Genomic DNA, 12,918 nt, shown 5'->3' with positions numbered 1-12,918 from the left:
CCTATTGTCCACTCTATGTATTACTTCGTAGGGATTTACTTCCCGTTAATATTAACGAAAACCCCACTAGAGATAAAATCACATCTTTATTTTCAACAAGAAATTCTGATACTCTTTTTAAATTGTCTGTATACATTTACAAAGCTTTACTGATGAGAAGTGAGTATTTGAAGACTCTGTAAATTTCCCTTTTCCACATTTGCCTGTATACTTGTTAGACTTTGCCTCACGTGACCATACTTTGTTCAAGATTTATTTGTAGTAACTTGTGTTGTATGACTGGCAGGTGGCCCTTTACATAGACAAATAACTCAAACGTATTCAAACGTATACATGCGTTATTCTCAAAAGAAATATCTTTGTAGATCGTGGAATTCTTACATTGCGTCAATTAACTTTTTTTCATCTGGGGTCTCCACTAACATGTTCTGTCGACCTCTCTGTCGGTACCCATTTGTACATCAACATTATCTTTCTATCTTTCTCTAGCTGATTAAAATTGAATCTTATCCCTGAGTGAACTTGTTAAGCGTTTTTGTGACTTCCTGAGAGTGCGTCTAACTTCGGCGGTGCCGTGGTGTAATGTTCGCATGTCATCGTGTATATTTGCCTGCCGAGTTACATGTCCGGAAACTTTGTGTCGCGTTCAACTCGAAAGATACGTGGGCGCAGGTCTGTCATAAAGCTTCATGTACATGTTGTGTGCATGTCCTATCCTATCGTTAGAAATACAGATCAAAATAAGTAATTTGTTAATTTAATGGCATGCATGCTCGAAGGTAATGATCATAGGGACGTACTTTTTTAAAAGTGAACACACACACATTCATAAACTTAACCTTGATAGCAGACTGGTACTCCATCAACATAAAATGTTCTTGTCAACAAATAAAGTACATGTATACTGAGGGCGTTACCGGGTACTATACCCTATCTTGCAGGAGAGCGCCCCCTCAATATCCCGAAGCATGCATATACACTAACTCTGAGACTGACCAACCGGTCGTTGCAATTTATGAGAGCTTCCTAAGTCTCACAGTAATTACATGTTGTCAAGGAGAGACTCATGGTTTGCGTACGTGCTTTCTTTGACGTTTGATATCCTCTAGATAGTTCCCATTGTCGGTACGCAGTTGCCGTGGTTCCTCTCAATGTCATCGTTACACAGTCACTGAACCGATGCTATTTATAGCGTATTGAAAGTTTGAGACTAGGCTGTAAGTTTGAAGACTCTTCAGATTAGATCCATTGACCTTATTAGCTTGGTGTCATTCAAAGCTTATGAGACTGTCAAAGTTCTTCCAAGCATTTTAACCCGGTAAGTCACTTTTGAGTTTCCGCCTTGGAAGAACGTGGCATGATTGTTCTTGAAGACTCACATGGGAGCAAGTCGTCCGACATTGCTATTCGAGAATATCATACAACATCGTGTGCATTGTACACATCAATGAACACCGCATTTTGCTTGTAAATAAGCGGTTTATCAGCGTGCTTTTCGAACCCCTTTCACGCGTATCACGACCCTCTTTTCAGGTTGTCAAATTCATAGCGATGTGAGCAACAGTATTTTTGAGTTTATTCGTTTCGTTCATGCTATCGCAGGTCTGTATTGACCACTACAAAATGTCTGTTGCAGTTTTACTGTGTACCATCATTGTAACCCTGAAATAACTGATTCGCCGTTGCCAGGTTTCTGTTAGCTGATTTATAGCCTAGTCTGTTTGCCAACTCTGATACCACAACAGCTACCGTCTTGCCTTATTACAGCGTAAAATACAACTATTGTACAGGGTATTGTTGTTCCTCACACTGGTACAATACTCATAGCGACGTGATATATTTTCCTTTGCCATAGGGCGTCGGGGATTCGATTAACAGTCTTCTTTTTCTATCCGTAAGGTCGTGACCTGTACCGCACAGTGTAGCCCGACCGAAGGATCACCCGGTGATTAACAATGACGATATAGAAGTGTCTGCACGAGATTTAGAATCAACATGGGAGCAGGCGTTTCTTTGCCAGGTGGACGAGATAATGCACTCTCTGATTTTAAGGTAACTTTCAGCAAACCGATACTGGCTATTAACCCTCCCTCTGAAAAGAACAATTACATACTGTTGTATTTGCGATACTGCTACAAGGATCTAGCCATCTCTGAAGAATCATTGGGGTATATGTAGACAAATTACATTTAATTCAGTCGCTTTGAAAATGATGCTTGATGCTTACCTATGACTCCCTGAACTGTATTTTCTGAAATCTTCGGAGTTTACGCGCGCAGGATCAGTGGGTAATTGCGAAGACTCGTTTAGCAAGTATGGGTATGAGCTGTGGTACACGACAGACATATATAATCGAAATAGTTAACGAATTATGGTTCTGAAGTTAAGGAAAAGGTGATTTTAAGGAAAAGGGTCTAATCGTCGATAATATCCACTGAAATTAAGTTGATGCTCTCGTCTTCGGTTCTGGTAGTTGTCACGGCGTAAATGTGATATTGATGATGATGATGATGATGATGATGATGATGATGATGGTGGTGGTGGTAGTGATGGTGGTGATGGTGGTGGTGGTGGTCGAAATTCATATATTAACCCCTTGCAGCATATTCTCCTCTTTTATTCGATTTAGAGTTTCACAATTCACTTCAATTCTTAGAAAGAACAACCGTTCTACGTTCTTCATCATATTTCACAGCCTAGCCAAGGAAGATACCCTATCAGAAGAGCCAAAACGTCTCAAGATACCTTTCGCACAATACACCTGAAGAAGGAAACGGAAATACGTGAAGTCGCTGTCATAGGTACTACAGTCCAGATTCCCCTGGACGAAATAGTTCCCGAGGGCGCTCGCTCTTTTATCGTACAGACGACTCATCCCTACCACGTTGACATACGCCATGCTCATGAGACGACCGGCATCAAACCAACCAATATCACGTTTCAAAGTTTTATCCCGCTTCAGAAAGAGAGTCGCTTGCTAGTCGATGCTCTCAGACCAACAAATAAAGACATACAAGTGAGTGGAAATCGTTCTCAATAATCAGTAATAAGAACAATGTAACGTTTTAAAGAGATCAGGAAATACCTTAAATCTGCGTCCTCGTGCATAAAATATGATTCAGTGTAATATGAGGATAATTCAAAGACTGAAGAACTTTCTGAATAATTTTATTCGGCTTTTTATCCTTTTCAGATTATAATCGATTTTGATTTTGAGGAAAACGATAAGACTGCTGAAGACAACTTTCCAAAGCAAAGGTACCATTTCATGCCATCGATTCTCTGGCTTCGTCTCATCTATCTTTCGATTGATGTTGACGCCGACCGCGATGGAATAGTGGAACATAATAGTCCTTTCAAGGTAATGTGTTATACTCAAGATCAAAATCTAAGAATAACTTCTCACCACTTAATAATTTAGTTGCCAAGTAAAACGTTTCACAAATGTCGGTCGCTGTGAAGGGTTCCTATCACATCCACAAAATGATGATTGCGATTAGCAATACAGGGCACATATCTCCCATATGGTCTAGTGGTTAGGATTTGGCGCTCTCACCGCCAAGGCCCGGGTTCAATTCCCGGTGTGGGAAAACATATTTTTATACCGTCTGATAAACTTATTTTGTCATAGGCGTGAAAGCTTTGTTCATCACAACTATCAAGTTTAGTTTTTGTATGGTTTTGGATTTAATAGTTGATAACAAGTGAATGCAGCCTTGACATTCTGATTCCGTCTTGATCTCTGTCTAATTACATATTCGGTATCTATCGAGTAATTATGCTTATGTGCGTGCAAAAATCTTGTACTAGCGGGCAAGAAAACGGAAAGTATCTACAGTATGTCCGGTATTGTTCATGCAACAATAGTTATATCAATAGTTTACATGGCCGTCCGGACGTACTGCAAACAATGCAAATCTTACTATTGGAACGGTACAAAAGACAGACAGTGGGCAAGCAACGTGTGCAATCGAGAAAACATATTAAGATATGCTAAACAATGGTTAACTTCAGGATTAGGCATACACGCAAAGATTTTGGGTATAATAATTGACAATATAACACGAAGTTTCCATCCCATATGGTCTAGTGGTTAGGATTTGGCGCTCTCACCGCCAAGGCCCGGGTTCAATTCCCGGTGTGGGAAACCATGTTTTTTGAATCGTCTCATAAATTTATTTTGTCATAGACGTGAAAGCTTTGTCATCGCAACTTTAAAGTTTAATTTTTGCATTGGATTAGAGTAATAACAAGTGAATGCAGCCTTGACATTGTGACGGTCTTGGGTTCTGTCTGAATACATATTCGCTATCTAAGCTTATCGGGTATTACTGTAATGATTACGTGCGTGTCAAAATCTTGTACTGGCCGGTGCTATACTATACCACTGTATCAGTCGCAGAAAACGGTAAGTAGTATGTCTGATATTGTTCATGTAATAATAGTGATATCAATAGTATACATGGCCGTCCGGACGCACTGCAAACAATGCATGCAAATCTTTCTATTGGAACTGTACAAAAGACAGACAGTGGACAGGCAACGTGTGCGATCGAGATGACATATTAAGATAAACAAAACAAAGCTCAAAGATCATGGTCTAATAATTAACAATATAGCAAAGTAAACGTATCCCATATGGTCTAGTGGTTAGGATTTGGCGCTCTCACCGCCAAGGCCCGGGTTCAATTCTCGGTGTGGGAACACACACTTTTACGTTGTCTCAGTTCAGTCAGTTCCAGGATCTTTTTAACCCTCGAATGCTGATGAACCTTGAGGCTTCTGATTGGGATGTTAAATTAATGTCGTATTAAAGTTAGTTACGACGAACTTCTACTGTGCCACATCCGTGTAAGTGTTGTGTAACGTTAGAATTGATGAAAGATGGGACTATTAAAAATTGTCTTTGCGGGGATGCTCTAAGTGTATTATTGTTCGGGATAGGGGATGGAAATTTTCTTTGTGTGGGCTTTGCCACATGTCTACTGTGCAAACCGATGTTTTTTTCCAAAAATGACTAACAAATGAATAGATGAAATAATGTCAATGCATGAGAAAATTAAATCATGTAATTTATCCTAAACGGATGTAATTTGTCAGACTGGGCCCCTGAAACCCAGTGTTTATGTTTGTAATAAGCGTCGTAATTGATTGACAGAAAATCAAATCCAACTTCAACATCATCCTGTGAATCAGAATTTAAAATTTATGCTAAAAGAATTGGGGTTGTTTATGCAATACAGGATTCGAAGGGTGATGAAAATGACCGGTTTTTTTCCAAACAATTTGCCTTCAAGCGATAATTCTGTAAACGCAAGCGAGATATCCATCAATCAAGTGACTATAATGCTTCCGATGACCCTTGACACCTTTTTCTGACCTTTTCATACATCAAAATGAGGAGCCGTGTCACGCTAAACATCCATGGTATGTTACGATATAGTACCACGTTGCTTTGAAGCCAGGAAAGATGACATTCATTTCACGCTTTGACCAAAGTTTATCCAAAATATGGATGATGTTTGTAGTTGAATAATGAATAAAAATGCAAATACTGAGTCCAAAAGTATTGTCAATGTAATCTCAATAAATTCGCCAGGACTTCTGGAATTGGGGAACAGACGGTTGTGGACCAATTCTTGCTGTGCGTGGCGACGAAATCGTAGCACCTTACCAGGAGAATAACCTGGATTCCGATGGCGAAAAAGATGACAAGGAGAATAAATCGACCGACAAACCCCGACCCATCAACACTCTAGAATACACAGCTCTGAAAGTCCGATCGATGGGATCAGAGAAAATACCAAAGGGCTATCAACTTAGCATTTCAGTCGAAGACAAACGTGATGACGAGGTATGATAACCGACTAATTTATTGTGCACGAAGGAGGGAGGGGAAAGAGAGAAGCAGACAGACAAAAGGATTGACAGATAGACAAAGACAGACAGACAAAGACAAATAGAGACAGAGATAAAGCAGACAGAGACAGAGGGATAGAGAAAGACAGGGAGAGAAAGAGAGGCACACAGACAGACTCATCATACGGGGACAGGACAGACGGTGTAAGGCCTAGGAAGACAGACACAGACACAAAACGAAATAAACAAGGGTATACAGACACAACTAGCACAGGGGAACAAAAGACAGCAATTCTCCTCTAACCATCTCTATGAAAGGGGGCGTTGCTACTTCAGGTACAGATTGTATGCAAACTTGAAATCCACCTTTTCCAGGAAAACCCAATAGTCCGTAGTGTTGCCTTGTACTTAAACAACGGATCAGAAAAATCCATGATCGGCCAAGACACCAACGCTTCACAGTGGAACATTCCATGGCCTGTGGCAGGGACGGGTGCATCTGACGACGTATCGGAGATTGAAATCTTAGTGGAAGGATTCCAATTATATGATGGCACATCGAACAGTCTGGAATTCATACCTATTATCCTAAATTTCAGTAAGGTAAGAATTTTTGTCTTCAGAAGTACGACAGTATTTTCCTTTGCCTTTTTTAAATATAAGTCTGCTTTCACGTCTAATAACCATAAAAATGATTACAGCATGTCGTCAGATTTGCAACGGCTTTTACTCCGAACGTTTTTCACAGTATCGCTACGTGACTTGTGGCCAGAGCTGTTTACTTAAGTCACAATATAATGAATTTCAAGGAATATGTTATCCATATTCGTAAGTCATCAGAGATGTTGATGCTTTTTAGCTTTTGACAGTGTTCTTGACAAAAAATTATCAAGACATAATGATTAAAATAAAGGTTTGCAGTTACGAAGTTTTCATAGGACAAGGTTCCTGATCTATCAATGTTTAGTCAGCAATCGGGCTGTTAGATTCATATCCAAATTTACAATATATGTTTATAAACGGTTATTTAAGTTCAATCACATAAAAAAATGTTGCACAATAGACTTTGAAAACGAGGGCAGCTGTATAGTATTGTTAAATATAAGTCATAAAATAGCAAAATGCATATAAATGGAGGTCAAGACCTTGAGTTTAACCTTTTGGTATCAAGTTATATGCACAAGGTAATAAGACTCAATGGCTTAGACATATTTCGTTTGCAGGGAGATGAAGTTGTTTACGAGGACCGGTTGGAATTACGTGTCTGCCCGTGGATCGTCCCGTCGCCGCTAGCAGATCCTGAGAGTTTGTTTATTGTAGACAATGGACGGAGAGGCTGTTCTGCTCTCATCGATGCCGTCTCCAGAGCGTCTGAAGAAGCAGGAGCCTACATCACAAAGTTACCCGAGCAGGAAGTGACGTCACATCCTGATGGCGATGCTCTGTCGGTGAGTTGATCAACGAATGCCTTCAGCTAAAATCGATGGCGAGACACACCCACATAAGTTAAAATGCAGATGAAAGAAGGATAAATGCATGGATGTATGGATGTCTGTATCACCCAAATAATTAACCTAATATGTAAGACTACCCAGTATGAAATCGTACAGAGGGTACATAGCCAATGCAATGTATAAATACACAATTGGCAGACTCGATCGTAAGTCAAAGATGGACTAAATTATGAAGCATAAAAATACCGGGCGTTCTTTAATTTCAGAAATGGATTTGCTGTGGCTTCACACAGACCGTTGGGAATGTGAAGAATTTGATAGCAGTATCAAAGCCTACCAAAACGACGGAAGAAACAGCAAAACATTTGATCATGGTAAAGTCACATTGAAGTGCAGAAAATCTCACTATTATGGAAAATTGTAGCTGTGCACCGTCATATTACCTCACTGCAACAGTAGGTTCCGAACATTTGTAAGATTATTCAGTAATTCAATGTTCTGTCAGCTGCGAACATGCAACCTATACGCTGGCTCATTCAGCAACGGAACCACTGCAGCACTGTAGCTGCATTCCTAGCGAAGTACTCGGTAGCATAGACTGAAAGATTCGTCGCTCGAGGGCGCTCTCTACGAGGAGGGGAGCGTATAGAGAGTGTCCTCGATCGATAGCATAGTTTCTGGGAAAAATGGCTAAATAAACCAGCAGTTTTTCACCCTCATCGCAATCTTTACATTTCTGGATGAAATATAACACATATTGCACCATAGCAGACAAAACACGAATGCAAGTTCGATCGCAATGGTAAAAATATCGCATAACTTTCTGCACAGAGTTCAGATTTTGAATATTTCACCATTGGAAAGCGAGGCTACTTTGACAAAATGATGGCAACGCCGGCCATGTACCCGGATTTCCCCATAGGAGCGTTACTTGTAGCAACACTGTCGCCGGGAGGACAAATCCCAGGGTAAGAGACGTTTAGCTTTCGTATGATGTTAAAGTCAGACGTTTCAGAACATATAGGACTCTGAACATACCTTTTCAGCCTTCTTAATTGTGCACAATTTAAAATTAAAGTAGTGACACTAGAAGACAGTCACATTGCACACATTGTACTTACCGGGCCTATTATTTGATCAAAATAATTTACTAAAGAAGAAATGTAACTTCAGAAACATCAAAATATTATGTTTCATAATAAGACTTGCCTTTCAAATGATTTTATAATGTAGAGACTGGAAAAGAGGTAACAGCGATATAGGCTTTATACCGCGTCCGCTTGGGGACTTTCTTGACGCTCAACAGGTGCAACCACTGGTGGAGGTCTTCACTGACTGGTTGGAAGGTGGTGACATTACAAATATGGTGAACTTTGTGCCTTGTAGGAGTTCAAAGGTCAGCTTCACATCGTAACGTTGATGACATTGTTCCCTTGTCCAATTTTTATTTTTGTATGATATTTTTATTTTCAAACGAACCTGTTATTGAGGCACCTGTTGGTTCCAGATTAAATAATAAAAATAAGATTAAATAATAAATAATAAAATTTATCTCTGAGTGTATAGAGTGTACGCTTTATAGCTCTTCATTATATGTATACGTTTAAAGTTGAAAGACAGAAGCTGGATCATTTCGTCTCAAAAACGGTAAATGTGTGTACGATCAGAAGAAATGTGTTAACCACTTAATTTCATGCCAGGTAAATGTGTGAACAATAGCAGTGGATATTTGCCAAGCATTTAAGATAACATGTACAGGAAGAAGCAGCATATGTACTTGTCTGCAGAAGCATATGTGAAATATGTGAAATTTGTCATGCAATGGTTAGATAATAGTCTTGCAATGGTGTATAGAGTATCTCCATATTTTATTGTTATAGTCACGTGCCCCTTAAAATATGTGACCTAGTATTTCAAATCGAGAATAAACTTAGATATGAAAGCCAGTATTTCAGAGTCCGAGGATTGGTTTTCAAGTCATGATTAGTGAATAATAAACCCAAAGATGTCTTCATTTCCTGAAAAATTCTATTGCTAAAACAGCAAGAAATCTGCATGAGAGCCGCATTACTAAATTTAACTTTAGAGCCTTAACCCATGTTATATTAAACTCTGGCATGATTCCTTCAGGGTTTCAAAGTCGTGATGCCGAGCATTCACATCTGCAGGGACTTGCTCATCGATTTCAGGAAGAATGGAGAAGGCTACATGCGTGCTGGTATGTCATGTTGTTACAGCAACATACATATTGTAGTCAGTGAACTTTGGTTGCGTTGGGTAGAAGATCTTTAATTAATACACAGTTCTGATTTTGGAAAAAAGGTTGATGCGTTAGACTTTGTGTACTCATTTAAAGTATGAGTAAAGTAAATTACTGCTGAATTGCATTTCGTTCGGTATGGGTTAAGAATAAAAACAAACCTACCTAGTTAATAAATATATAATGATTTCTTGTTCCTCGTAACAATCTGTCGTTTCATAGCTGTCGGTCGTCTTGCTTACAGGCAAATCACTGGACGGCGAGGATGCAGCAATAAAAGTTACTGATGTGCTCAATGATAGAGATTTCTGGAAAATCAATCAACACTTCCAGGTATGATATTGTCTAAAATTAGATAAACACAATTGAACTTCAGTGAAAGTAATCTATCACCAGCAAATTCCTAATGAACTGCCTACGATTTTTGTTTGTAAGTTTGAATTTGATTCTATATTTTGCACTTTGTTCTGATAGGTGAAGACGAAACAAGGTTATGGCTAGCCGATTCTTCATCACTTTTACTCCTTAGTTGTCTGTTCAGATACAAAGGTTATAGAGTGGAGCTTCCATTATCCTTATTATAAGCATAAGCTGTCTGTGAAGCAATTAATGCTTGTTTAACCCCGTTATATGCAGCAACACATTAAATGTCTCCAGAGAAGAACAAAATTCTTAAGTAAAGTTTTTGTGTTTATTGGTATGCTTAAACATTTTTCTAAATCTGCGATCGAGTTGATGCTGTGTTGATACTTTTACTGCCAATACCAGATCGTTTGCTTTTGTTTGAACTTTGATTAGAACTTCATCGACTGGAATAAACAAAGGCTAAGGTGGCAGCTTGGGTTACTTACTGATGATTTCATAGAGATACCTGCACTATGGCAACAAGGGAGAGGTCACGGCAGCAGTCGCAGGGCCGTGCCTTTCTTCCCGAACATGACGACACTCATCAACTTGGGTGGCAATGTGGGTATGTATGATAATGGTTTATAGTTATATGATATAGCCCTTGTGAGCTCAGGACAAGGTCATATAATTTTAAAGAGGCAATCTCCAATCCCTGGTTCTCGTATAAGTCCTTTTTGACATTTGATCTTACATGATATTACCCTTTTTTCCATTGAAATTTTTATCAATTTGGTCAATTTACTTTTCGATAAAGCTGATAAATGACCTGCCCAAGTTAATGCTAGACTGATATATTCCCTTTCCCGTAGAATGTATTGAGGTAGAGTGAGGATAATATTTTATCTTAGAAGCAGTCAACGAAAGTGATATAGAAGTAGTATGATCCATCCTGTTGGAATGTATATCTATTTGTAGATAAGAATTTACAGAAATGAAAATAATGCACAAAACAATGAAATGAAGGTAGTATGCGCCTCGAAGAGGCGCATACTATACCTTAACATGACTTAAACGTTTACTTAAACTTTCCTTAAGGAATCTTTCAACAATTCTCTTTTAAAATCAAAAATAAAAATCGGGGGTCACACGCAAAGTTTGGTACTAGAGAAACAAACTCGAGATTAACCAACATTTTAAATTCAAAATGGCCGCCATCCCTGTGTCAACTCTATGGAGAAAAATGAAATTTTCGAATTCGGAAAACTAAGCCGGTTAAAAGTTTTCTTATACAGAGAGCTTTAAAATGAACCGCCACAAGTGGTATGTCAGAAAAGAATTGAAAAGGTTTGACAGTCCGACTATCTGTCCCCGATCGCCGTTCTACCTTGATATAGTTTTTGCACTATTACATAAACTCATATAAGACTGCACTGAACCCAGCATTAGACAGGCAAATTCAATATTCCAGTATTGGGAAAAAATGAATCAACTTAACTTATCATATTACTCAAACTTTTGTCTTACAGTTATTCCAAAACCCCATGGACCAAAGAGAAGTTACGACAACCCACAAGACAGATTAGAGAGATATATGGTATCAGAATTCAAGGCTAGACAAATTACTGCTGAATTGCATTTCGTTGATGATTGGGACTGCTATTTTGACCGTCACGGTCCCGAAAGAAGTTCTCTCTACAAGCACTTGCTTGTGCAAAGACGACCGGGGTCTCATCCAGCCTGGTGGGAACTTGATATGAAATGAAATACCGATAACAGAGTCAGGAACAACGTCGGATAGCATACTAGATGTCGCTTAAATTTGTGTTTTGAGGTTACATTCCTAATGCAAATGATACGAATACTATTTATTTGAGGATGTGGACATCTTGTTATTTAAAATGGATAGACAATTTCCATATTTTAGTACAAGGAGTGAATGCTGTGACAGGGTTTTCTCTAAATGCTCAACATAACATTAAGATGTGATACCCAAAATTGTACATCAAGAACGAGGAAACTGTCATTTATGAAATTCAAGAATTATACCTTTTGTGTGTAAATTGTTCGAAGAGTTGAGTCTTAGGGTGGACGCGTATGCTGGATGACCCAGGTCTACACAGACGCAGATCTACATGTATGTCGCTGTTCATGGATCGGAGAGCGCCCTCACATTTCCACATTCTCATATTTCCATGTTTACACCAGTAACATTCAGTCAAATATATTTAACGTATTGAATTTTAATACATGCAATGATGGCGCAACTTTATCTGTTTCATAACATGATAAAACAAGAAAAATGTCTACTGTATTTAATCAAATCGCGGAAAATAATGAAGGCTCTTCATCATGTCATTGAATAAGTCTATGAACTTCTGAAACTCAGTACAGGGTTCAGGGCCTTTGGGAACTCGTGTACCTTACCTTGGCATTACGTAGAGTTTATCAAGGTTCGCGTACCGACACAGATATGCGTACTATTTAAAGTCAGTGCTTACGTGTAACATTGTGCAACCTTTCCTCTACGGACACTGTTAAACAGGCGAAACTATGTAAACCTGCAAGTATCAGTGAAGTATCATCATACGAACAAGTGGGCCAGTTTGTCAAAATTTGAAATAAAATCTTATGGCTTTGAGAATGAAGGTTATGGTATGACAATTTATCCGATAAATTACTTAGCGATGATGGGTTGTGCGTTAAACCAGACTGAGTGATGACAGTGTGATTGGACTCATTATTATCCAAACCAAATCCCTCCCCTTTAAGGGGTATTATTCAAGTTAGCTACGGAACCTCGGCATGCGAGGCGGGTATTTAGCCCAGTGGCTTGATTGCTGACTTCTTTCCTCGAGCTCGCAGCAAGTTGAGATAGTACTGATGTTACGTAATATAGTCTAAATAATTGAATGGTTTCGTAGATTTCGAGTTTACGATTTGAATACAGCACTTCAAGTAATAGTGTAATAGACAAGCTTGTAATGCCGCTGTGAGGGG

The 12,918-nt window shown here is 39.0% G+C and overlaps 1 protein-coding gene and 3 non-coding genes across 4 annotated transcripts; all 4 read left to right on the top strand.

Annotated features, from left to right (window-relative positions):
- The first annotated feature begins 1,015 nt into the window (after positions 1 to 1,015).
- On the top strand, positions 1,016 to 12,562 carry LOC139131305 (protein-arginine deiminase type-2-like). The gene is made up of 14 exons (XM_070697313.1): positions 1,016 to 1,318; positions 1,900 to 2,052; positions 2,696 to 3,016; positions 3,194 to 3,361; positions 5,600 to 5,854; positions 6,235 to 6,462; positions 7,083 to 7,307; positions 7,580 to 7,687; positions 8,145 to 8,281; positions 8,547 to 8,709; positions 9,444 to 9,531; positions 9,818 to 9,906; positions 10,372 to 10,543; positions 11,448 to 12,562. Exons 2-14 carry the CDS (start codon positions 1,996 to 1,998, stop codon positions 11,681 to 11,683), a joined length of 2,247 nt encoding a protein of 748 aa, XP_070553414.1. The 5' UTR covers positions 1,016 to 1,318; positions 1,900 to 1,995; the 3' UTR covers positions 11,684 to 12,562.
- On the top strand, positions 3,519 to 3,590 carry Trnae-cuc (transfer RNA glutamic acid (anticodon CUC)). The gene has a single exon. It is a non-coding gene; the product is annotated as a tRNA-Glu (tRNA).
- Positions 4,076 to 4,147, top strand: Trnae-cuc (transfer RNA glutamic acid (anticodon CUC)). Its single transcript has one exon. It is a non-coding gene; the product is annotated as a tRNA-Glu (tRNA).
- Positions 4,633 to 4,704, top strand: Trnae-cuc (transfer RNA glutamic acid (anticodon CUC)). The gene has a single exon. It is a non-coding gene; the product is annotated as a tRNA-Glu (tRNA).
- Positions 12,563 to 12,918: the final 356 nt, after the last annotated feature.

This window comes from Ptychodera flava, chromosome 4 (genome assembly GCF_041260155.1).
Source record: "Ptychodera flava strain L36383 chromosome 4, AS_Pfla_20210202, whole genome shotgun sequence".
Classification (NCBI taxonomy): domain Eukaryota; kingdom Metazoa; phylum Hemichordata; class Enteropneusta; family Ptychoderidae; genus Ptychodera; species Ptychodera flava.
This window is presented reverse-complemented; position numbering and strand designations above follow the sequence as displayed.